At 44.5% G+C, this 26,645-nt stretch overlaps 1 protein-coding gene across 2 annotated transcripts in view; it reads right to left on the bottom strand.

Annotated features, from left to right (window-relative positions):
* Positions 1-26,645, bottom strand: part of RBMX2 (RNA binding motif protein X-linked 2) — a 384,521-nt gene that overhangs the window by 50,986 nt on the left and 306,890 nt on the right. For both annotated transcript variants that reach the window (XM_068248064.1, XM_068248063.1), the window contains exon 6: positions 20,757-20,928. In XM_068248064.1, coding sequence (XP_068104165.1) covers positions 20,757-20,928 — 172 coding nt within the window. The remainder of the gene's footprint in view (positions 1-20,756; positions 20,929-26,645) is intronic.

The raw sequence follows: 26,645 nt of genomic DNA, 5'->3' as shown, positions 1-26,645 counted from the left end.
AAAATACATCCATACACAAGCAGGCTGTATACAGCATCCCTTTTGTATCTCAAGAGATCACTTGTGTGTTTACCTTCTGTCCCCTTCTTCTCTCATGCACTGAACATTACAGGCTTCCTGCAGACAGCTCTGCCTGTGCCTGTGTTTGTAATTCCTCAGTATGTGTCAGCCAGCTACTTTCACAGCCTAACAGAGGAGGATTTTTATCCAGCTCTCTTCTATCACTGATAAGATAGCAGAGAAGCTGCTGGCTTATGTAAATAAAACACACACTGGAGTGTGCATAGAGGAACAGACCAGCAGGAAGAGTTGGCAGCCTTCCAGACACAGGCCGACAAGTCTGACAGGGGAAAGATACATTGATTTATTACAGAGACCGTGATAGTACAAAGTGCTACAGTGAGCCAGAACAGATTAGAATAGGTTTAGGAACTTGTAGGATGGTAGAAAAAACGTTGTAATTTTTGTTACAGAGTCACTTTAAAGGGACTCCGAGCAGTGCAGAAACTATTGAAAGATGCATATCATTTTAAAGCTCTCTTTCTCCTCTTTCCAATGATACATAAACCGCCGCCCTACCCCTTTTAGTTTTCGCTATTTTCGCGATCGAAATTGCCGCGGCCGCGACTTCAATCACGAAAATAGAGAAAACTAAAAGGCGTAGGGCGGTGGTTTATATATCATTGGAAAGAGGAGAAAGAGAGCTTTAAAATGATATGCATCTTTCCATAGATTTTGCACTGCTCGGAGTCCCTTTAAGAACGGTGCCTCTGTTGTTCCCAATCTGGATATTACAGTCAGTGTATCAGATCTATTTCTGTAATCCTCAATCCTCTAAGAGTGTCTAATTGTAGTGGTTAATTTAAAATGCCTGTTTTTTTTCTTCTGATTTGGCTGTTTGTGACAACTGAACCTAGATGTCGAATAATATGCTACTATGTATTGTATGGGCCCAGGGGTTTCTCTGCGGGGTGGAATGGGAGGGGTTTGGGATGGGAATGTTTTCTGTTGTATTTGTTATGCACAAAACTTTAATAAAAAGTCTCTTTTAAAAAAAGATAAGGGAATCTATAGGTTAACGTGGCATATCTAATGATAGAAGTGAAATTGCCGATTGAGTTAGGTATTTTTAGAAACTGCATACCTCTACGTTTTTATCTGTGGTGTAGTTTGTGCTCTAAATGTAGCAACGGTCATACAGATTACCCTAAAACATATAGGTGTCACCAGTATACAATGCTAGGTATAGGTGCCCCTAGTATAGGTAGCCAGGTATAGATGCCCTCAGTACAGGTAGCCAGGTATAGGTGCAGCCAGTATAGGTCGCCTGGAATAGGTGCTGCCAGTACAGGTAGCCAGGTATAGGTGCAGTCAGTATAGGTAGTCGGGTGCAGGTGCAGCCAGGAATAGGTGCCGTCAGCACATTTAGCCAGATATAGGTGCAGCCAGTGTTAGTAGCCAGGCATAGATCCTCTCAGTATAGGTAGCAGGTATAGGTGCAGCCAGTATAGGTAGCCAGATATATGGGACACTGCATGGAGGGGGCTAGCATCATCCTCTCACCCTCTCCATGGGTCCCCTCCAGTGGCACCCTGCAGAGCTGGAGCGCAGGGGTGTGGTGGGTAATTAACTCACTTACTCCATACGATGTGTCCCTGCCGGCAGTCCTCTCCTCTCTTACTGCCCGATTTTTTGCATGACGAGCGTAAAATACAATAAAAAAAAAATACAATTTTTTAAATATAAAATCAAATACTGAGTGCTCTCATTCATTTCAAGGTATACCATCAATCTATAATTCCTGTTATAATGAGTTGAGTTTCCACTATGCCCAATTTTATGATGGCAACGAGTTAAAAGCTGGTCCTTTACTAAGTTAGCGATCATGCAAAAGGCAAGAACCACACAGGTTTTTGACAGTGCTGAGAATCCAGTATGTGCACAGCAGCCCCCGACCATTCAGCCAACAATTTGCCTGGCAGATCACTTCAACCAAGTGACAGTAGATTATTTTGTTTTCCCCATTTACCCCCCCCCCCCCCACACTGCATAGAGAAGAACACCTTGCTGGCTTGTCTGCATTCCCTTGCCCGTGCAATGTCGCAGAAGGATTGGCTTCCGCAGTATCAATCGATTTTGTATATGGGCCCTTAGTTGGGGCTGTTTCACACGGGCTTCTGCGGGTGGCATGTATAGCCGATGCTAAATGCTTTTCTGCAACAGAGCTAAAAAAAAAAGCATTTGGCATTGGTTTAATTATTTTTTGAAGGATTTATATAGCACTGACATATTACGCACACTGTACAGAGTACATTGTCTTGTCACTAACTGTCCCTCAGAGGGGCTCACAATCTAGTCCTTACTATAGTCATATGTCTATGTATGTATTGTGTAGTGCATGTATCAGTCTAGGGCAGGCATGGGCAAACTTGGCCCTCCAGTTGTTAAGGAACTACAAGTCCCACAATGCATTGCAGGAGTCTTACAGCCACAGTCATGACTCATAAAGGCAAATGCATTGTGGGACTTGTAGTTCCTTAAAGAGAACCAGAGATGAAGCACCTTCATGTATTTTATTACATTTATCAGTGGGAACATGACAGTAAACACTTACCCTGCTTTTAGTTTCATTGTTATCTGCTTAATTAGTCTATTAGCAGCTGTGATAAGAATCCACTGACTATTCAGTCGAGGTTTGACCTGGAATCATTATAGCTGAGTCACTCTTCTGTGAAGTGTTTTCAAGCCCAAGCCTTCCCCTCTCCTGGCTTAGATTTCCTGCTTTGCATACTGAGAGCTGTGATGACTGGGAGGGGCTGCTCTGCTGAGAGAGAAGCTCTGTGGCTGCAATATGATCCCTGTGTGCTCTGTGTGCACTAGATACTGATAATAACGGCAGTTTCATTCCTATGAGAGACACTTCCTACAGGCAGTACATCATACCAAAATGAAAGCACACAGCAGCCTTTCTCATATAGCCTAGATAGCAGCCTAGTCTCATATAGCCTAGACAGCACATCCAGAACAACTCATATAACCCGGAAGGAGAAGGGATATGAGCTGGCGGCCATATTTGATTTTTCCTGGAGCAATAATGGATAAAAAAACACTAAAAAAGGCACACCAGAGCGGCAAAATTATCAGGTAGAGCATTTATTCTTTACAAGCTATCAACTGATATGTTTATTTTGTGTGAAACGTTCATCTCTGGTTCCATTTAACAGCTGGACGGCCGAGTTTGCCCATGCCTGGTCTAGGGTCGATTTTAGGGGGAAGCCAATTAACTTATCTGTATGTTTTTGGGATGTGGGAAGAAACTGGAGTGCCCGGAGGAAACCCACACAGACACAGGGCGAACAAACAAACACCTTGCAGATGTTGACCTGGCTGGGATTCAAACCGGGGACTCAGTATTGCAAGGTGAGAGCACTAACCACTACGCCACCGTGCTACCCATTGTTCTGTAATATTTTGAGTCCCATAGGGAAAATAAAAGTGGATTGAAGTCTGCACAGCCTTCTGTCAGTTATCAAATCTTTATTGCACAAAACAGATTAAAACATCCTGCTGTAAGACAGCGACAGTCTGCTGTTTCGGGCCCTTTATCAAGCCGTCCAGCTTCAATCAACTTTGATTTTTCTCTCCATCCTGGCAGTACCCAGGTGGAAGGCCCTGCACATCTTACCCTTGGAGAGGGTTTGGCCAGTTGAGTGGGGTTCCACAACCAGATTGAGCCCCATGGGGGGCACAAAGCCAGAGAACACAACCATCGCGAGACACTTCATGCAGCATCAAAAAAATATCACTCGACCAGGATGTTCACCCAATCACAGAAAAACAACTGTAAACGCATTGAGATGAATGCTCCCATTAATCTCAATGGGGGAATCAGCTGATCCCCTGGCAGTAAATGACCTCCCTGAAAGCCTAGAAGTAGGGACTGTCACTGTGGGGCAATCACGGTACCCTACTTGACAAAGACGAGACCAGGAGGCAATTGGTGCAATATCTAATAACGAAAAAACCTTCAATGTGCGCTCCTCAACTGATTCCTTATTCCAATCTGTCACTGCCTAAAACCTGGGTCGCTCCTGAAAAGTGTGTGTATCACTCATTAAACGTTTGTATGAATAAAACAGGGCGCTCTACAGATAAAGGTACAAAACTTTAAACAAAATAAATCCTGGATCACAGAACATCAAAGTTCTAGCAGTGTCCTTTCTTAAAAGGTAATGTTAAAAAGTTCCCATGTATCTTCTTTCAAACTCCTATTGAGGACATGTGGACTCCACACTTTCCTGACACAAGTAGTTCTAGTGTACGCTCACCAGAGATGACAGCTGCCCTTCTCAGGATCAGCCAACAAAGCTTTTGGCCCAGCCAGTGTTCCTCAGATATTTCAGCATGCCTTCCTTCCCCCAGTCATTCCAACCATAAAACAGGAAAAAATTCAAATAGTATAATACTGCATAGCTCAAATGGAAGACTCCAGCACCAGTGCTCCCAGTTGTTAAATAGCACCCAGTGCTCCACCACCAAAAAGATCAACAAAGCCTCTCACCGCACGGCCTGGCTGACCCAGCACAGACCAGCAAAATTCACTTTTCAAACGACACCAAACTTGCTCCTGTCTTGGTAGTGCCCCTAGGACTCAAACAGGGCCAAACATAGTGTAAAATCTTCTTTTATTAAAATGATTAAAACGTAGTGCACTTACAATTTAGCAGAAACAAATGCGCATATATAAAATCCTTAGAGCTCTTTCAGCGTCCCTCGCTCCTTAGGCCACGCCCAACTAGTTTCGTCCTATGACTCAGCAGGGGCTAGGGCCAATCAGAGCGAGCGGACGCTATATACATCCTCCCCCACATCACATGACCAGCATTGCCATGGGGCTCGGCATATTCCACTTACTGCTTCCTAGTTTGCCATCATAGGCTAAAAGTTTCCTTCACTCCACCCACCTTAGGAATGGAGGTCCGCAATTGGCCATACAGATTTACCGGATCTCCGTACGCCACCTAAAACTACATTTCCCATCATTCCCTGCTTTCCACCTATCCTGTAATATACGGAATTCTCGCATCACTGATGCAATTTCCCGGAAACCAACGCATCACATTACCGAGCTTCTGTCAGTCCGCTCCTATTCTACACTACAACTCCCATGAATCCTTTGTTATATTTCCTGTCCTCTCTACGGTGGCTCCGGGGTACCCTATCCTCTAGCTTCACCTCTCTCGCTCTAAGTGAACGTCACTTTCTGTTTTAACCCCTCATTCTACCGCCATCATAAGGAGGCACTCTACATGGCAGGTAAAGGGAGAAACTTTATAATAAAATAACAGACTTGGATGCCATAGAAAAAATGAAAAAAATGAAAAAATGAAAAAAATGAAAAAAAGCTCCAGATCTATTAGAGATTTTTGAGGATCACAACGGGGACCTTTATAGAATATCTCTTTGCCCAATATTTTTCCTATTTATATATGCAATTCATAAATTATGCCTAGCCCCTTGCATTGAACATTCCCTTCCCCTGCCAGCATCCCATAGCAGCAATTCATATTTTCACCAACATTCTGTTGCAATTCATTAGAACCAGGTAGTGTATATATGCCATATACCAACAGTTCATCCCGCAAACAACATCATTGCTATAATTCATTAGAGCCGGATAGTGTATGCATGTCAAGTGCACCCCACAGCCCCCCCAGTTGTGGCCATCCCAACACACATTGCAGATGGCACATAGGTGCTGCCGTGACTCATAGGTTCACTATACCGCCATTCTCTAATCATCAGCTATAAAGCAGTTGATGTCCAGCTCGACATTTAATCCACCCGGCGTCATCGTTTGTAATTCATAGATCCACCTCGTTTCCATTCGTGAGATCTCTCTAATCTTATGGCATCCTAGCCATTTGGTTGTGAGTTTTTGTACTCCACAGAATTTTAATAGAGCTGAGTTACGTTCATGTCTCTCTAAAAAATGCTTTGATACACTGTGTCCCTTGAATCCTCTGTTGATGTTCACAATGTGTTCACCTACACATTTCTTCAGGGTTCTTTTGGTCCGACCCACATATTGCAGCCCACATGGGCACCATAATAGGTATACCACATGTGTGCTGCAGCAGTGGATAAATTCATTAATTTTAGAACTTCTCCCTTTTTGATTTGACACAATCTCTTTTAACCTCACTCCCTGTGCTGTCTCACACGTGGTGCATTGTCGGCAGGGGTAAAATCCCACATTGCCCCATGCGTCCGTTTTGTTATTGACCTTGGGACCCTCCACATAGGTCTTAACCAAGCTCTGCTGTAAATTCTGCGCTCGCCTGTAAATAAATTTAGGTTGCTCTGGGAGTGTCTTACCCAGAATGGGGTCATTCCTTAATAGGCCCCAGTGTTTTTTATAGATTTGTTCAACCTGTTTGTACTGGGAATTGAATTGTAATAACACCGCATGTTCAAAGCCACCAGACTTGCTGTCATTTCGGTTGCTGGCGTTTCTAGACGCCTGTAATAGTTTATCTCTACCCCCCCGCATCACATCCTCCGATATAGATTCCAGCTGTTGTCTATTGTATCCTTTCTCAACAAACCTTTCTATTAGAATCTCTGCTTGCATAATGTAATCACTTGTATTGGAACAGTTCCTACGTATCCTGCTCAGTTGACCCTTGGGGATGTTTGCCATCCAACTTGGATGGTGACAGCTCTGCGTAGGTATATAAGAATTCCTATCGGTTTTCTTAAAAAATGTCTTGCTCCCCAAGGTTCCATCTCTTTTCATCACTACAATGTCAAGGAAATCAATCTCCTCGGTACTGCACTTCATAGTTAGCTCAATCCCCAGCTGATTGTGGTTCAGCCACTGTACATATTGATTCAGTTGTTCCACATCCCCTTCCCATATCCAAAATAAATCATCTATAAAACGTTGCCAATTTTTAACCCTACTGCTCTGTGGCATACCCAAAACTTCTCTTTCCCATTGATCCATGAAAATATTTGCTACGCTTGGGGCATACTTCGCCCCCATAGCACAGCCAACCACCTGTAAATAAAATCTCCCATCAAACCAGAAATAGTTGTGTGATAAAGAAAAATGTAATATTTCCAAAATAAATTCAATTTGTTCCTCAGCAAGTGATTCTTGTTCCTCCAGTGCCCTTCTCACAGCTTCTAGTGCTTTCTCATGCGGTATTATAGTATACAGTGCCGTAACATCTGCAGTAACCAGTATACTATCCTCATCAATTCCAATACCATTAATCGTCTGCAGAAAGTGCTTGGTGTCCTTCAACAGATGCGGGAGGGTCCCCACAACCGGTTGAAGGAACCGATCCACATATTCCCCTAGTCTCTGGTTTAATCCTCCAATCCCACTGATAATTGGCCTACCCGGGGGATGGGTCTGGCTTTTATGGATCTTGGGGTTAATGTACATGACTGGTATCCGGGGTGCGTCAATCACTAAATATTTAAATTCAGCATCATTCAGTATACCTTTCTCAAGCCCTTTTCTTAAAATCTTCCTCATTTCCTCTTTATACTCACCTGTTGGGTCACCTTTCAGGTACCTGTAGGTGGCAGTGTCCCCAAGGATGTTATATACTTCCTGCTTGTACTGAGATTGATGCATGATAACCACCCCCCCCCCTCCCTTATCAGCTGGCCTGATAAGGATTTCCTTTTTCTTACGCAGTTCATTGATCTGTTTGCATTCTGTTTTATTACTGTTGGTTTTTAATGCTTCTAAATCTTTCAATACCATGTTTTTAAAACTTTTAACAGTACTATCTTTCGTTAGGTCCGGTGGATTAAATGTCGAGCGGTTCCTAAGATTGGTATGGGCAAACTGCTGTGTTACACCCCCCTGACTGGCCCTGTTTGTCAGGCCTTCCTTTGATAGGAAATATTTCTTAATGTTCATTTTCCTTATGAACTTATGGGTGTCAATGTCCACATCAAATTTGTTTACACCTTTCTTCGGGGCATATTTCAAGCCTTTATCTAGAATTTTCAGTTCGGCTGGGGTCACATTCACCCCGCTGATGTTAAATATACCTGTGCCCTTTACTTCCTTCTTTTTATGTCTGCTCCCTCTATGTCCTCTTCTATTTCTCTTTTTCTTGTATTCCGTATCTGATATTCTATTTCTTGCCATTGGTCCTGCCCTCCCCTCCTGTCCCCTAAAAATGATGATGGACAACCTCATCTGTTTCCCGTTCAAGGGGTTCATCTCTATTGTATGTTGGTAACATCCCGTTTCTCCTCTCTCTCTCCTCCCAACTTCCTTTTGCAGGGATCCTCCTGTATGGGCTGTATGTTGGCATTGATGGTTGGTTACGGGGCGCCCCCCCATAGGGTCCCCCATTTCCTCTCTGCCCCCTTCCTCTATTGTATCTGGGTGCTACCCATTGATCCTCCCTTTCATATCTAGGAGTTCTTCTACTAGGTGACCCGTATGCCCCTCTCCCGGGCCTCCCGACTGGTCCTCCCCGGTTCCAGCTGGCCCCCCCTACATCCTGTATCCTTTGATGACTGGACGCTCCTCCCTCATCATCCTCCATCTCATCACCACCCTCATGGTAACCTATACTCACCTTCTTAACTGCCTCCTCTTTCTTTTTCCTTTTGTTATGTTCCACTTGCCATTTGTAGGCCACCTTTTTCTTATAGTCCTGCCAGTCATGCTGAAATCTATTGATTCTAATCTCGCTAACTTCCTTCTCACATTTTTGTATCACCTTGCTCAATGTGTTAGCATTGGTGTTGAATTCCTCCTCCTCTTTGAACGGTTCTAGTTTATTCTTAATGCTGTCAATTTCTTTCCCTAACCTGTCCAGTCTATTTTGCTTCCTTTTGGCCAACAATTTCAAAAGGCTAATACCACAATTATTCAAAAACTCCCCCAGCTCTCTGTCATTATCATCACTCTCCTCCCCATCATTTGGTAGGAGTCCCATCTATATCTTTTCGGGATAATACCCTCTGCTGCCTGTTTTTTTAAGGCTAGCTAAATCCCACCAAGTGTTGGTTTCTCTTATCATCAAGTGCTGCAGTTGCTTAAATAGGCCATCTGCATTTTGATGGTTGGGGTCAGGTTCTTTTACAAAAATTTTGTCTATAGTGTATGCACTTGACATGCATACACTATCCGGCTCTAATGAATTATAGCAATGATGTTGTTTGCGGGATGAACTGTTGGTATATGGCATATATACACTACCTGGTTCTAATGAATTGCAACAGAATGTTGGTGAAAATATGAATTGCTGCTATGGGATGCTGGCAGGGGAAGGGAATGTTCAATGCAAGGGGCTAGGCATAATTTATGAATTGCATATATAAATAGGAAAAATATTGGGCAAAGAGATATTCTATAAAGGTCCCCGTTGTGATCCTCAAAAATCTCTAATAGATCTGGAGCTTTTTTTCATTTTTTTCAATTTTTTCATTTTTTCTATGGCATCCAAGTCTGTTATTTTATTATAAAGTTTCTCCCTTTACCTGCCATGTAGAGTGCCTCCTTATGATGGCGGTAGAATGAGGGGTTAAAACAGAAAGTGACGTTCACTTAGAGCGAGAGAGGTGAAGCTAGAGGATAGGGTACCCCGGAGCCACCGTAGAGAGGACAGGAAATATAAGAAAGGATTCATTGGAGTTGTAGTGTAGAATAGGAGCGGACTGACAGAAGCTCGGTAATGTGATGCGTTGGTTTCCGGGAAATTGCATCAGTGATGCGAGAATTCCGTATATTACAGGATAGGTGGAAAGCAGGGAATGATGAGAAATGTAGTTTTAGGTGGCGTGCGGAGATCCGGTAAATCTGTACGGCCAATTGCGGACCTCCATTCCTAAGGTGGGTGGAGTGAGGGAAACTTTTAGCCTATGATGGCAAACTAGGAAGCAGTAAGTGAAATATGCCGAGCCCCATGGCAATGCTGGTCATGTGATGTGGGGGAGGATGTATTTGTATCTGATTGGCCCTAGCCCCTGACGAGTCACAGGACGAAACTAGTTGGGCGTGGCCTAAGGAGGGAGGGACGCTGAAAGAGCTCTAAGGATTTTATATATGCGCATTTGTTTCTGCTAAATTGTAAGTGCACTACGTTTTAATCATTTTAATAAAAGAAGATTTTACACTATGTTTGACCCTGTTTGAGTCCTAGGGGCACTACCAAGACATTTTGCTGGTCTGTGCTGGGTCAGCCAGGCCGTGCGGTGAGAGGCTTTGTTGATCTTTTTGGTGGTGGAGCACTGGGTGCTATTTAACAACTGGGAGCACTGGTGCTGGAGTCTTCCATTTGAGCCATGCTGTATTATACTATTTGAATTTTTTCCTGTTTTATGGTTGGAATGACTGGGGGAAGGAAGGCATGCTGAAATATCTGAGGAACACTGGCTGGGCCAAAAGCTTTGTTGGCTGATCCTGAGAAGGGCAGCTGTCATCTCTGGTGAGCGTACACTAGAACTACTTGTGTCAGGAAAGTGTGGAGTCCACATGTCCTCAATAGGAGTTTGAAAGAAGATACATGGGAACTTTTTAACATTACCTTTTAACAAAGGACACTGCTAGAACTTTGATGTTCTGTGATTCAGGACTTATTTTATTTAAAGTTTTGTACCTTTATCTGTAGAGCGCCCTGTTTTATTCATACAATTGGTGCAATATCGTAGGATAAAATTAGCTCATTATTACAAGGGTAGTTATCAGGCCCGGATTTACAGCACAGGAGCCTATAGGCACAGATTTCCTGGCGCCCTAGACTTCACCTTCCATAAACCTACAAACCCCCACCGAACTGCACCGCAAGTGTGCTGGCTGTCCCAGCAGTCACTTCTCCCTTACTTACCTTGCCTGTCATAGGTAGCTACAGGTAGGTAGGTGTCCGTGTAGCTAGAGGTACCCTCAGAATTGAGTAGCTAGAGGTGCTCCTGAATGAAGGGAGGCCTAGTCAGTGGAATGCCGAGAGGTGGGGAGTAACCTTTGATTTACACTCTGCTCAGGACTCTGCATAGGGAAGGTCATGCTCAGGGAGGGGAATGAGCCGCCTTTCCATCATCAGGCACCTGTTGGCACGTGCATACAGTGCCTTATGGTAAATCCGGCCCTGGTAGTTATACTTGTGACGGACGAGCCGTGAGACGAGTAAACGTAATCGGCTTCCTGCATCGATTGTCGTTGCGTTGCCAGATCGGAATCTTATGTCTTGGGGGGTAGCAGTCTGTCAGCCTGGGTTCTTCCTTTGGGAAATCTAGCTTCATAGCTTCTTTTCATGAAGCCTTGTGCCTGTGACTTGTTAATTAGCATGTGACTGGAATCTGGCCCTTAGCAGAGGTGATAGTAGAGTCCTTTCATGAAGTATGTTTGCTGAGCAGGGAAGGCATGTTGGTTTTAATTAACTGGACCAACAGAAGACAGTTCACACGTACCCGTCACAACTCTGACCAGGTAATTAAACCTCATCACAGTTACCTGTGAACGACAGCATACACAGGAATAGGCAGGAAACCCCCAGCAGGAGCCCTATTCAAAAACTGCATTCCCACAGACTTTCCGGCGCCATGTAGATGGCTTAGAAATACATGGAGTTCATGATTTTTAGCATGTTATAAGGAATACCGTTCATAGGAGAGGTATGAAAGTTATCTCATTCTGCTGGTCCGGGTCTGGTGAATATTTTAATATTAAATTGAGGCCACTGACATACCCAGAACCTGAGGTATTCCGCTACTTCGTAACCGGGCATGCAAAAGCACCCAAGTCTGATGTCATAGGAATTGGCATAATCTGAGGAATATTAATCTGTTATCAGCGCAAATGTGGCATTTATTGGTTTTGAATTAGAGGTTTAAACCTAAATCTCTCTCCGAGGGAATGAACTGTGATTGGTTTGTAATCCAGAGGGGGCAGGCATTGCCACTCCCCCAAACCAGCTTCAGTCAAAAGTGTTTGCCAGGGACTCCTCCCTCAGTCCTCCAAATCCCATCTTTACGAGAGCATGCTGCTGCTAGCCAGAGGAACATGTGGTTAGTGGCCATCTTGTCTGAACTTGCTCTTGAACTGGAACAAAGGAACTTTACAAGTTTTCCCAGAAAAGACATATTTCCACGAACTTTAAGTATCCGTTTTTCTTACCTTTTATTTTTTTATACTGTGCTATTTGTCTCTATAATTGTTGATTTTAATGATTTTCTGTATATATTAATTATTTATATGGCATTTTTAATAAATGACGCGAACATCATTTATTCGTTCAGCTACCCTATTATTCAGCCGCACAAACTGAACCCTGGTCTCTGAAGAGTTGCTACTATTGTTGATAGCTAGATAAAATAGAGCGTGTTTAACCGTTTCTATTTGCAGGTCTAGAGTCAGTCGGTCAGTGGGCTCCTCTGTCCCATGGTAACAGAGGTGGTTGCAGTTATACCCTGAAATAGTGTGTAAATTGTATTACTGTAACTCAGGCTCCCTTCTAGTCGGTCTGCTGCCAAAATTCCAGCGGTTTCTTGTAATAAGTAGTTTTGGTATTTTAATCTTCGAGTAATCTAAATATGTGATGATTTGAACTCTCTGCATAGCGAGGGCCCTGCTATGGTGAGAAGGATAATTATCTATATTGGATGTGACGCGATTGAGATATCAAAGCTATGGATCAGTTATATATGTGATACTGATAAGACTGATTGAAAGAAATCTTCTATTATCTAGCATAGGGGAACTGGGCTTTAGTGGTGATCTTAACATAAGACTTTATTCACGATGTCTGTAAAGTGAACTTCCCCCTCACTTGGAATGTTCAGGCCAACCTTCCCCCATAAAGGTAATTATAGCATGTGGTTTCCATCATTGGGGGCAGGGTATGCATTCCCCAAGCCATAGTAGAACAGAGAGGCTGTTGGAATACCAGTTCCAGCCAGAATAGAAGTGCTTTCTTTGTGATAAATGAACAGTTAACTGAAGCAGCTAGGTTCAATAGTCGACCAATAGAAACTATAGCATTATGTGAACGAACCAATCACAGATAGGATCGTAATGCATTATGGGAACCTCATATTTCATTATGTAAGAGAATTTAGGCGGGAGTCAGTCACTTTTCCTTGTCCCTTCAGCTTTACACACTTATACACACTCACACATGCACACAGACACATCAACAGACATGCAGACATACAAGCCAATACAATAAGCTTTTTATTAATATACTTACAGATTACTCAGCAATCAATTTGTTCATCTTTTGTAATCATTTATAATGTAACTAAGATTTGTACCTTTATTGATTTATTTTTGAATATTCATGGAAGATCAATAATGCTAAATAAACAACCACATCCTTTTAAATGATTTACTCTGGTCTCTGAAAGACTTTGTTCTTAAATTACAAATCCCACATTTAACAGCACACCGATTGCGACCACAGATTGCATGGTCTGTGTGCTGAAACCGATTGGAAGGCATTTTGCGGTCCGGCCACTAGGTGCCCTGTGACAATACTCACAAAGGTAGGTTGCAGAACCTGCAACCACCGAATATCACCTACAGGGAAAACACCATCCCAGCTTGATATTCCAGGTCCTGCCAGAACCGGATGGTCACTCTCCTGGGGTCCTTACTAGCTGTGGATGGCACCACTCTAGTGGGAAGGACACAGGGCGTAACAATAGACCCTGCAAGGGATGCAGCCGCAGTGGGGCCCAGAAGCTGCAGGGGGCACCGAGGGGGGAGAAGTTTCTTTTCCCTGTCCTGAGAGACTGACAACTAAGGGCACAGAGAGAAAAAGCTTTCTATTCTTTGCACAATTGTTCTAATGACTAAATCTGCCCAGCCACTGATAAAAAAAAAAAATCATACAAAGTTTTGTAGACAAAGATTTGAAGATAGTCCCTATTCAGTTGTAGCAGGCTCTTGTGTACAGTGCCCAAACCCCAACCTCTCTACCCCTCTCCAAGTGCTGTATACTGTAGTGATGCTGGAGGAGTCTGTAGAGCCAGTCCTGCTCCATCAGAGATGGACAGAGGGAGTGTAATAAGCTGAGGCTGGGAGCACACTCGTCTGTCGGTTTTCTGTATGTGTTTTCTGCACACCATGTGTGTCTGTATGTGTGAAAACATGTATATTTTATCACAGAAGCTAATGTAATTGATAGAGAAAATGTGTGCATTGCTTCACTGATTGTCTGTTTTTATCTGCATGGGGAAAACACATTCAAGTGTGCACTAGCCAATTGAATAACATTAGTTCTCAGTTTACCTGTGCAGAAAGCAGGGGAGGGGCCCCATCCAAAGTTTCGCAGAGGGGCCCAGTGATTTCTTGTTACGCCTCTGGAAGGACACCTCCAAAGGAGGTGTAGTGGGCAATGAAGAATGGTGGAGGTACACACAAATAAATATCTCTCAGAGTGTATGTTATAAAGACATAAATAAATACATTAGGTATCTTACCTCTCCAGATGAACCAACTCAGAAAAACAAGGGTAAGGTAAGGTTTAATTCCTTAGGGAATTCAGTTTGCAGCATGGGTGCCAAAAATAGTGCCCACGCTGCAAACTGAATTTCCAAACGCACTCTATTGACCTGAGGAAGCGAGCAGAGACCTTTTTTAACTGTGCTTGAATAAACATTACCTGGTCTAAACCCTTGTTTTTCTGGGTTGGTTTATCTAGAGGTAAAATACCTCATGTATTTATGTCTTTGTAATGTATACTCAGAGATATTTATATTTGGGCGCCTCCACCCATGGGCGACTGCTCGCATTCAGGGAGTGCCCTGAATGCCAGCAGTCGCCCATGTAAACCAAACCTTACTTTTCAGGAAATGGACAGAATTCCACATGGCGTACAATGAAAATAACTCCTCCTGTACAGGAAGGGACTTCAGATAATTTCTTAGTAGAACTAGAACTACCGTATTTTTCGGACCATAAAACACACCTGACCATAAGACGCACCTTGGGGTTGATTAACTATAACAAATAGTGTGCCTTATCAAAGTTAACATGCCTTATCAGAATTAACATGCCTTATCAGAGTTAACGTGCCTTATTAGAGTAGCATAGCGAGTGCTATGAACTATGAATATTATGCCTGCTAATTGGCAATGACGAGCTCCACTCGTCCTGCCCTGAGCCCTTGCCAAGGGCTCAGAATCTGTCCTAGTGAAACCCTATAATAAAAAACATACCATTCTACTCATTTGGCTCTCCTTTGCCCCTCTGTGCCTTTTCTGTCTCTCCCTGGCACGATTCTGGCTTTAAAACAACAGTTTTATAAACTGTTTATAAACAAAAAACATGGCTGCCAATCCGGAAGTCATGTCACGGCAGAGCAGGGTGCCTGTGTGTTGTGGCCACGTTCATAAGTTACTGTATACTGTCTTACAGTTTGCATTACAAGTTTATATTGTTGCTCAATGAATTCAGAGGCTTTGCAAAAATGCATACCTTCTGCCTCTTGCGTCCTCTATGCCAGTCAAGCATGACTGGAATCCTGGAATCTGACTCCCTCACTGCTGTTTGTATGAGCTGCATGTCTGGGCTCTTCACTAGTCACAGCTGTTCAGGACGGCACAGGCAGCTCTATCAGCCTTGAAGAACAACTGTGAGCAGGGAGGCTGTCTGTGAGTGAAATACACAGCAGATCGGAGCTCGCATAGAGGGGGCTGAAGGGGGCATGCATAATGCTTCTTCATTATAGCAGAGGCAGCCCCTTCCCTATCTTGCTCGACAAGCCTTGACAAAGGCAAGAGAAGTGGAATATTAGAGAGAATGGGGATCTACAAGAGGCTGCAGTTAGCCACATGAAATCAGATCAGGTATTGCTGCATGTAGGAATGCAGAAATAAGAGTGTCAATTTTGTTACAGAGTCTCTCTAAAGGACATTATGCCCGCACTTTAATTGGCCCAATAGGCTGCCTGTCACTTGACAGGAAACTTGACAGGCAGCCTATTGTGCCAATAAAAGTGCGGTGATAATGTCCTTTAAAGTGATTGGACCCGTAGGGGCTCAGGGCAGGACAAGTGGAGCTCTCATCATTGCCAATTAGCAGGCATAAGTTCGTAGCGCTCGCTATACTACTCTGATAAGGCATGTTAACACTGATAAGGCATGTTAACTCTGATACGCACACTATTTGTTATAGTGAATCAACCTCCTTATGTGTTAGGTTTAGAGGACAAAAACCAGAAACAAAAAATATGCTAAACCTGGTGCATCCATGGTGCAGGGGCATCTTGTGGAGCTTCCACCAATAAGAGATGCCTGTCAGCCACGTCTCCACAACTGGAAGAAGAGCATCTCCTGCAATGGCTACCAGCTCCTCCTCCCTTTCCAGAACAAGCCCTGCAGAACCAAGGCTGCCAGCACCACTGGTAAGAGACATGTCAGTGACATGTCGGTAAGAAGAGCCAGCATTTCCTGCACTTGCTGGCAGCTCCAGCGCCGCGCACAGTAAACCCCGCCATACTGCAACCCATGTTATCTCTCCCTTCACAGCAGGCAGGTAAAACTCACCTAACCGGATACAGACAGAGGTCACACTACACGCTCAGCGTCTGTAGCACCTGGCCCAATATTTGGTATTCGGACCATAAGATGCACTGACTTTTCCCCCTTACTTTGGGGGAGAAAAAGTGCGTCTTATGGTCCGAAAACTACGGTACATGTACCCATGTTTATCTCATGTCACATATCACTTCAGGTACGCTTTAAAGGACCACTATTGCGAAAAAATTTTTTAAAAGTTTTAAGTACATGTAAACATATACAAATTAGAAGTACATTTCTCCCAGAGTATAATGTGCTATAGATTACTTTTATCATAAGTTGCTGTGACTTACAGTAGGTTGTAGAAATCTGACAGAACCGACAGGTTTTCAATCACCTCATCTCCTCATGGTGTATCTCAGTGTTTTATTTATTTTCAAAAGCACTTAGTGAATGGCAGTCGCTCCATCCAACTGTCAAAAATGTAAGGTGGAACTCCGCTCACAATCTCTGTCCGCCGGCAGTGCAGGAAAACGGGCTGCTTAGACCCCAAGTCCAATGTTGTAGAAAGGTGAAATCCGCACAGTGTCGGTAGAGTAGGAATAGCTTTATTATATCAAACACATATCAGGCTAAAATCCATCACCACATGCTGACATGTTTCGGACGTTACACGTCACTTAATCATAGCATAATAGGTGCAAATGAACAAGGGTGACCCAAATATAGGATGACGCCACACCCAGTAACATGTGCTCAAGAACCCCACCCACAAAGAGGAGTGTACATAAAACTGAGGGACATCCTCAATCAGTGTGATCAAGTACATAAAAACATAGTACAAAAGTAAAAATGCAAACATGATTAAACACGGTACAATATTACGCAGCAATGCATAAAATAATCATGAAATTATATATATAATTATATAGGGCAAATAAATCAAGAACAATACATCTACAGGGGGAAATACAGGAACAAGAGGCAAGACCAAAAAACACGGAGGCCACTCCAGGATGTAAGGTCTTACTATATGGGCATTAAATAACTGAATTAAGATCCCATCTGGCGTTAAGGCCTCTTGGTGCGCGTGTCCCTAATTGAAAAATCCAGTATGCCTCCCGAGTAAGGAGGCATTTATAAACATCCCCTCCTCTCGTAGGCCTCTGGAGGCGCTCAATGCCCTGAAATGAAAAAAAGGACATATCGCCTGAGTGGACCGATCTAAAATGCTTAGTCACATTGGAAACTACCATAGTTAACCACTCGGCTCCTCTATAGTGTTCTCCTATTCGTTGTCTCAAGTGTCAGGTGGTACACCGCACATATTGAACGTGGCATATGGAGCATGAAATAAGATAAACAACAGACTTGGTATCGCAGTTGATGTATTGTTTCATGGGGAAAATGTTACCGTTAGAGAAAGAGATAATGGATTGAGTGGATTTATGGACAACACAATAATTACAGGTAGAAAAATTACATCTATATAAACCAATAGTGGTCAACCAACACGGCCGTTGGGTGTTGACAGAAAACACACTGGGGGACAAAAGGCTCCCCAGTGTGGTGGCCTTTCTGCTAGCAAATCTAACCCCTTGTTTAAGGATCACATTGAGGGTCTCATCGGCCTGTAAAACTGGCAAAATTTTCTCACAATCTGTATGATGTGTCGATACTCCTGGCTATATGTAGTCATGAAAACCGTGCCACTATTTGGCCGTTGCACTGTCCTATGAGAACCAGGGGTCAAAAGCTCCTCCCTGGTCCTCATCAAAGCCTGTTTTTTTCCCTCTTTCTATCATCCACTTCGGATACCCACGCTCAGCAAATGACCCGCAAGTCATTGATATATCTGCCATACCACACAATGTGACTCGAAAAAACATTTGTCACTAAGCATGTGGAGCTCCTCCCACCAGCCCATATATAAGTTTGCGAGTGAGGGGGAACATTTTGCTCCCATAGAAGCTCCACATCGTTGTAAATAAAAATCAGAGTCAAAAAGAAAATAATTGTGGGTAAGACGATATTGGACAACACGAAGAATTGAAGGTCCGCAAAAAAAAGCAGAATAACTGGCCATATGATATTCAAGGGCATCCATAGTGAGAGTATGAGGAATAAATGAGTATAGTGATTTGACATTAATGGCAATTCAACTGTAGTTGTCATGCCATTGGAAATATTGTAAACGGCTGCGCACGTGTTTAGTGTCTCGTATGTAACCCGGAAGACGTCGCACTAAAGGCTGTAGGTGTTCATCTACCAAATTTCCCAGGCGCTCCCCCAGAGAGCCAATCCCGGCCACAATTGGCGTACCATCTAGGGGAAAGCCCTGTTTATGAATCATGGGCAAATTATGAAAAACTGGTACAACGGGAGATGAAACGGCCAGATATTCTGCTAAGCGTTTAGAAATTACTCCTAAACTCTCACTCAAAGACAGAAGTGAAAACAGGCGATTGCCAAATTCTGTGGTAGGATCACTTCTCAATGGGGAGTAAGTTTCAGGATCTCGAAGTTGCCTCAATGCCTCAGCCCGACAAACCTCCGCATCTAGCACGACCACTGCTCCCCCCATCAGCATTTCTAATCACAATTTGTGCATTGTCTTTAATGCTGGGTTTACACCATACAATTTTCTGTTAGATTTACCTGCCAGATAGATAAAGTTCAACATGTTGGAAATGTATCTATCTTACGATCTATCTGCTGAGCAATTAGGAATTGTTCTACTCAGCAGGAGATAAACAGAAGACAATGCACCAGAGATAATGACCATTCTCTACAGAAAATAATCTAATTATGCATTCTAACAGAAAATCTAACACAAAATTGTATGGTGTAAACCCAGCATTAGGGAGGAGAGTGCCTGCCTTTCAGCAGAGGAAAGGTTGCCATGGAGGCTCGAAGTATTGACAGAGGCAAGCTCAAGTAATTATCTTTCAATAACCTCCTGAAAAGCATCGACAGGGGGACTCCGGGGAGCCGAAGGATAAAAAGCTGGATTGCAGATAGGAATAGGCCTGACATCATCTTCAGAAACCAAGGGCATCGTCTCTGTGAGCAGTTGCTCTAAAGATAAAAGAGACTTAGTGTCCTCGAAGTTCTTTATATCAGGCAAGGCCATATCCCCCTTGACCGCAATATCAATAGCATCTCCATCCGTCGCCTGCAAGTCCATAAAATGCTTTCTCAGGAGAATGGACCTGACAATTCTATTAACGTCCAAGAGTGTGGCAAACACGTCAAAATGTGATGTGGGGGCAAAAGAAAGCCCCCGTGAAAGTAATGTAATCTCAGAGGGAGTCAAAATAGTAGAAGAGGTTGATAAAGTTGTTAGTTTATTTGCCCTATATAATTATATGTATAATTTCATGATGATTATCTGATGCATTGCTGCATAATATTGTACCATGTTTAATCATATGTATTTGCATTTTTAATTTTGTTCTATTTTTTAATGTACTTGATCACGAGGATGTCCCTCAGTTTTATGTACACTCCTCTTTGTGGTGGGGTTCTTGAGCACATGTTACTGGGTGTGGCGCCATCTTATATATGGGTCACCCTTGTTCATTTGCACCTATGCTATGATTAAGGACGTGCAACGTCCGAAACATGTCAGCATGTGGTGATGGATTTTAGCCTGATATGTGTTTGATTTAATAAAGCTATTCCTACTCTACCGACACTGTGCGGATTTCACCTTTCTACACAACTGTCAAAAAAGTGTGCAGCGAGCAGAGAGGCTGGCTAGCATATTTGTATAAATCCTTTGCAAGGAGTGTCGTTTTTATAAAAAAAATAAAGGCCATGCTGAAAATCCCCGTCGGTTCTGTCAGATCTCTACTACCTATTGTAACTGACAGCAACATAGGAGAAAAGTAATATATGGTTTATTTTACTCTGGAAGAAAAATACTTCTTGCTGTGTGTTTAATTGTATTTTAACTTAGCACAATTGTGGTCCTTTGACACATTCAAGCTGGCAGGTAGGTTATATAAGGGTTAACAGATACTAAGCAGTTTTGAAGGAGTTCATCAAATGCATTATGTGATGTATCTGCCTTATACCCAGTAGTGCATATTATGCTTCACTAAATGTAGTTTTGTATTGAAACCATTCATGGTTTGGCGTTAAGGCAACCACGTGGTCATGGTTTAAGGCAAAGTGAGACAGAACGGTTAAAAAAAATTTACTTTTTTCATTCTGAAAACTATCATGTAATCAATGTAGAAAATGCTGCTTACATTTTTTCCTCTTTAGGGACTCCTCCAGTTCTTCTTCTGTTGATGATGAAGAGGGAGTTTGTGCACCACAACCTCTCTCTCTAAGCATGCTGGTCACGTCATCAATATCTTCAGTATCTTTAGGAGGGCGGTAATTGGCCACGTGGTCCACACGAATTGTGCGTCCTTTTAACTTAATGGAAAGAAAAGAAAATATGGTGAAACCAAGCAAATCAGACTATTTAAAAAAAAAAAAAATATCTGTGAAGTTTCGTTAAACTGGCGGGCATTGAAAAAGATTAAAATTTTCCATGTTTAACATTTTAAAAGACCGCACAGGTTTCAGTGTGGTAAGCTATTATTATTATTTATTAGATTTATATAGCGCCAACATATTACGCAGCGCTGTACAATAAATAGGATTACAGACAATGACAACAGGGTTGACAGAATACAGGTAACAGACCATAGATACAACAATACAGGTAATAGCAATAAGATACACAACACAATGCAGATAATAGTACAATGCCAGATCATAAACTGGAATGGTAGTGGTAAAAAATTACCAGTTCCAAATTCTGGGTAAAGTGCACACAGTCAAGTATGATACACAAGGGGAGAGGGCCCTGCCAAAGGCTTACAATCTAGAGGGAGGGGCTGGTGACACAAAAGGAGGGGGTGCATCAAGAAGTTATTGGCAGAAAGGATTAGGGTAGTGTTGAGTTGATGTAGGCCTCCTTGAAAAAGTGAGTTTTGAGTGCTTTTTTTGAAGGTGTTGAAGGTGGGAGCGAGCCTGATGGGCAGTGGGAGAGAGTTCCACAGGATAGGGGCAGCTCTAGTGAAGTCCTGCAGTCTGGCATGGGAGTGCGAGTTGCGTGGGGTGGTTAAGAGGAGGTCGTTGGAGGAGCGAAGTGGGCGGCCAGGTGTATATCTGCTGACCAGGTCAGAGATGTAGGTTGGGCAGGACTTGTGTATGGATTTGTATGCCAAACAAAGGATCTTGAAGCTGATTCTGAAGTGAATTGGAAGCCAATGAAGGGATGTGCGTAGGGGAGTTGTGGAGACAGAGCGGTGGGAGGAGTAGAGGAGTCTGGCTGCTGTGTTCATGATGGATTTTAGGGGGGCGATGCGGTTTTGAGGAAGGCCTGACAAGAGGGAGTTGCAGTAGTCCAGGCGGGAGATGATGAGGGCATGGACAAGGAGTTTGGTAGTGTCTGGGGTCAGGAAAGGCCGGATCTTGGAGATGTTGCGTAAGTGGAAATAGCAGGCTCTAGCTACGGTTTGGATGTGGGAGGTGAAGGAGAGGGCTGAGTCTAGGGTGACACCCAGGCAGCGGGCTTGTGTGGTTGGATGAATGATTGTGCCATTGACAGTGACATAGAGGTCAGTGGGGGGTGAAGCAGCACGGGGCGGGAAGATTAGGAGTTCAGTCTTATCCAGGTTTAATTTTAGGAACCTGGCAGACATCCACGATGAAATAGCTGAGAGACCAGAGGATACCTTCTCCATGGTGGTGGTGGAGAGGTCAGTGGTATGGAGGTAAATCTGGGTGTCATCTGCATATAGGTGATAGTTAAAACCCAGAGAGGAGATGAGTTTTCCGATGGAGGCGGTGTAAATGGAGAACAGCAGGGGACCAAGAACAGAGCCTTGGGGGACCCCAACTGAAAGTGGGAAGGAGGTTGAGGAGGAACCATTGAAGGAGGTCTTGAAGGAGCGATTTGAGAGATAGGAGGAAAACCATGCTAGGGCACGGTCTTGGATACCCACAGATTGCAGGGACTGGAGTAGCAGGGAGTGATCAACAGTGTCGAATGCTGATGAGAGGTCTAGGAGGAGAAGGATAGTGTATTTTCCTTCCGCCTTGGCAAGCGTGAGGTCATTGACGACCTTGGTGAGGGCAGTCTCGGTGGAGTGGCCTGGCCGAAATCCTGATTGTAGGGGGTCAAACAGGGAGTTGGAGTCAAGGTAATGGGTCATGCGTTGGTGGACTAAACGCTCCAGGAGTTTAGATGCAAAAGGGAGTAAGGAGATGGGACGGTAGCTGGATGGAAGTGAGGGGTCTAGTGGGGGTTTTTTAAGTAGTGGAAGTACAGTGGCCAGTTTAAAGTCAGAGGGGAAGGTACCCGTGGAGAGTGAGAGGTTAAACAGAGTGGTGAGGACAGGAGCCAGAACAGGGAAGTGAGGACGGAGGCATTTGGATGGCACGGGGTCTAGGGGGCTGGAGGTGGCAGGAGATGTGGCTAGGAGACGGCTGACTTGGTCCTCTGTGATAGGAGTAAAGGCAGTGAGTAGTGGGTGGGGAATAGGTATTGGTGGGGGAGGAAGAGGTGGTGGAGTGGAGGCATGAGATTTCCCGTCGGATGCTGGCTATTTTGTCGGTAAAGTGGGTGGACAGATCAGTGGCTGAGAGGGCGGAGGTGGGGGGAGGAGTGGTGGGGTTAAGGAGGGAGTTGAAGGTGGCGAAGAGGCGCAGAGGGTTGGAGGCTTGGGATCCGATCAAGACAGCAAAGTATTTTTGTTTAGCATCAGTTAATGCGGTATAGAACAGCTGCAGGTTGGCCTTGTATGCCAAGAAGTCGGAGTTGCTGCGGGATTTCCTCCATTTGCGTTCATAGGTGCGTGTCTGTTTTTGGAGGTTGCGAGTGTGTGCATTGTGCCAGGGCTGGGGGTTGATGGGACGGCTGGGGCAGAATGTGGGGGGTGCAGCAATGTCTAGGGCTGCTGAAAGGGCCTGGTTGTATTTGGCCACGGCTTGGTTTGGGCAGGTAACGTTTGGGAGGGTGGATGTGAGGGAGTGGAGGGGGTTGGCTAGTGCAGTTGGGTCTAGGTTATGCAAATCTCTCTGCCAACGACCTGAGGGTGGTGGAGGGTTGGGGGAGCATGATGGGGAGATGGAGAAAGTGAGAAGGTGATGGTCGGAGAGGGGGAAGGGTGTGATGTCCAGGTTGGGGAGGGTGGCGGATTTTGAGAGAATCAGGTCGAGAGTGTGGCCAGTGCGGTGGGTGGGGGAATTGGTGTGTTGGGAGAGGCCAAGGGAAGTAGTGAGGGAGAGCAGTTGAGAGGCTTCAGGGGAGTAAGGACTGTCCATGGGGATGTTGAAGTCCCCAAGTATGATTGTGGGGAGGTCAGAGGAGAGGATGTGTGGGAGCCAAGAGGCCAGGTTGTCCAGGAATTGTTTAATGGAGGTGGATGGGGGTCTGTAAAGGACTGCGATGACTGCTGGAAGGGGATGGTAGAGGCGGATAACATGTGTCTTAAAGGATGTAAAGTTTAAGGAAGGGGGTGGCGTGAGGACACGGAAAGTGCAGGACGGGGAGAGGAGCAGACCCAGCCCTCCCCCAGACCTGTTTTCTGGTCTGGGGGTGTGACTGAGGTGAAGCCCCCCATAGGAGAGGGCCGCTGCTGCAGCAGAGTCAGAGGTAGTGAGCCATGTCTCTGTGAGGGCAAGGAGGGTGAGGGAGCTGGAGAGGAAAAGGTCATGGATTTCAGTTAGTTTATTACGGACTGATCTAGCATTCCAGAGGGCGCAGGAGAGAGGGGTGGTGTGCTTGTGAGAGGTCTGGATGGGAATGAGGGAGTGAGTGTGGGTGCGGGAAGGAACTGTGAGGGGGGTGGAGACATGTTTGGAGTGGGGTGTGCATGGAGTCAGTGATGGAGTGGTATGGGAGTTGCGTGGGGTTGGAGGGCAAAATGGGAGGCTAGAGTTACATAACGTGACCTTAGTGAGGACTAGGTGGTGAAGGAGCAGGTGGAGGAAGAGCATATTGTGATATGTAGATAGAGGAGGAAGGGGAGGAAGAGGTGTGCAGAAAGGTGGAGGAGTCATGGAGTTGTAGAGTAGGGAGAGATGGTTTGTGCAGGCCAAGATGTTTGGCAGTGTTTAAAGATGTAAATAATGCAAATACCTTAGTGACTGCTTAATGCTGCTGTATTGCTGGTGAATTCTGGTAAATTCAATTAGTAAGATCCTTAAAGCGATCCTTAAAATGCGAGCTAAGCTAAAACATATAATTGTTTTCATTAGATTCTGCAATTAATAGTCCATCATCCCTATTGTCCACACCTTAGAGAATATAAACCCATCCATACTCAGAGTCTGTACATACCATCAACACTGTTCACATTCCTAGGGGATAAATACCCAAACATACTCACCTCCCACTCCTACATTTTCACATCCCACATAACCACACCTTACTGTGGCAGTGGCAAGGCCATTAGGCCTTTATCCAATGATCTCCTGAGTTGTCACTCAGGTGAATGCACATTTAAATCTTTGGAAAGCTATAGGAGTCTATTCATTATCAGTGCAGGTCATTTTGAAGCAAAAATGGCTGACTCCTGCACAAACTTTGGGCCTGCGCGGCTATTCCCCCTTTGTGTTGCAGCAACTCAGGGGACATGAAATTCAAGCACCAGCTGTTGCCAGCGGCCAAATTAGCTTTTTTTTTTTTAAAACTAATTTGAGTCATGCAGAACTGGTGCCGCAGCGATTAGTGCAGAACTGCGCTAAAATCATCTGCCTCAAAGCTATTATTATTTAGTATTTATATAGTGCTGACATCTTCCGCAGTGCTTTACAGAGTATATATTCTGAGAAGAAGCTGAGGATACAGGGACTAGAAGAAAATGACGCATATGCAATAAACTAGGAAGCTTCTAGGAAACTATAACTCCTAAACTAGGAAACTATAACTCCTAGGAAATATTTTCAAACCTGTAAATAAAATACCCTTTAACTACTTTAGGACCTTGATGATTCAAATCTACGCCCTGTCTTGATGGCTACCTGGCTGCCAGGGCATAGATTTCAATCCACCGACGCCGCACGTTCTCGCCACTTTCAATGCTCCCAACGATCTCGCCAATGTCTCCTCGCTGCAGCTCACTCACTCTGCTGTCTCTAAAACGGCAGAGCCCTGAGAGCGGGTCAGAAGCTGATTTCATTGGCTCCTGACCCTGCCTATCAACGTAAGCGGCTCCCATTGGCTTACATTGATAGGCAGGGTCAGGAGCCAATGAAAGCGGCTCCTGACCAGCTCAAAGTAACTCTGCACTGATAAGGATCAACCAATCCAAAACTATCTGTATGCATGTTGGATTATTGTGGCTCTGTACAATTAACAAGCTGACACATCACTGCACTCCAGCGGATCTGGAGGTGTGTGTAGCTTCTAGGGACGACGATGGCATATTTCAGCAGTGATGCACTGGGAAACTTCTCGGAGCTCACTCCAACCTAAATTATCGCAAATACTTTCTGTTTTAACCACTTTGTCCACTGCTACGGTATATCTACGTCATCTGTGGCACCCTCCAAGCCACCATGACGTAGATATACTGACTTGCTTGCAGCCCTGCTGTGCACGATCGAGTGCGCTTCAGAGCACTTTCAGCTGCCTTACTAATTGGTGAAAGAAAATGTTCCTTTGTAACCAATTAGTGACCCCCCCCTCCCCGTGGATGAACGATCCCCGCTGTAGCAAACAGCGGTGATCCTTCATCTCTCCCCCTCCGCACCAGATCCATGAAAAAAAATGCCCCTGCAAGGATAATATCTCACCTTACCTGGTTCCTGTGATCATCCTTCAGCCCCAGCTTCCATTCACCGCGGTGCACGCAGCCCTGTGATGTCGAACATCCGGGTCCTGGCTTGATGACATCATCAAGCCGGGACCCGGTGTTCGGTATCACAGGGCTGAGTGCAGCTCGGTGTATGGAAGCTGGGGCTGAAGGATGATCGCAGGAACCAGGTAAGGTGAGCTATTCTGCTTGCAGGGGCATTTTTTTTAATAGATCTGGCCACTGAGAGGGCAGAGTAGTAAGGGGGGGGGGCACATCTGGCTATCCATAACGGAGGGTGGGGGTAGTGTTCCGAAAGGAGGGGAGTTGAAATGTATTTTG

Source organism: Hyperolius riggenbachi, chromosome 8 (assembly GCF_040937935.1).
Source record: "Hyperolius riggenbachi isolate aHypRig1 chromosome 8, aHypRig1.pri, whole genome shotgun sequence".
NCBI classification, from domain to species: Eukaryota; Metazoa; Chordata; class Amphibia; order Anura; family Hyperoliidae; genus Hyperolius; species Hyperolius riggenbachi.
Note: the sequence above shows the minus strand (reverse complement) of the source record. Positions and strands in the feature narration are given on the sequence as shown.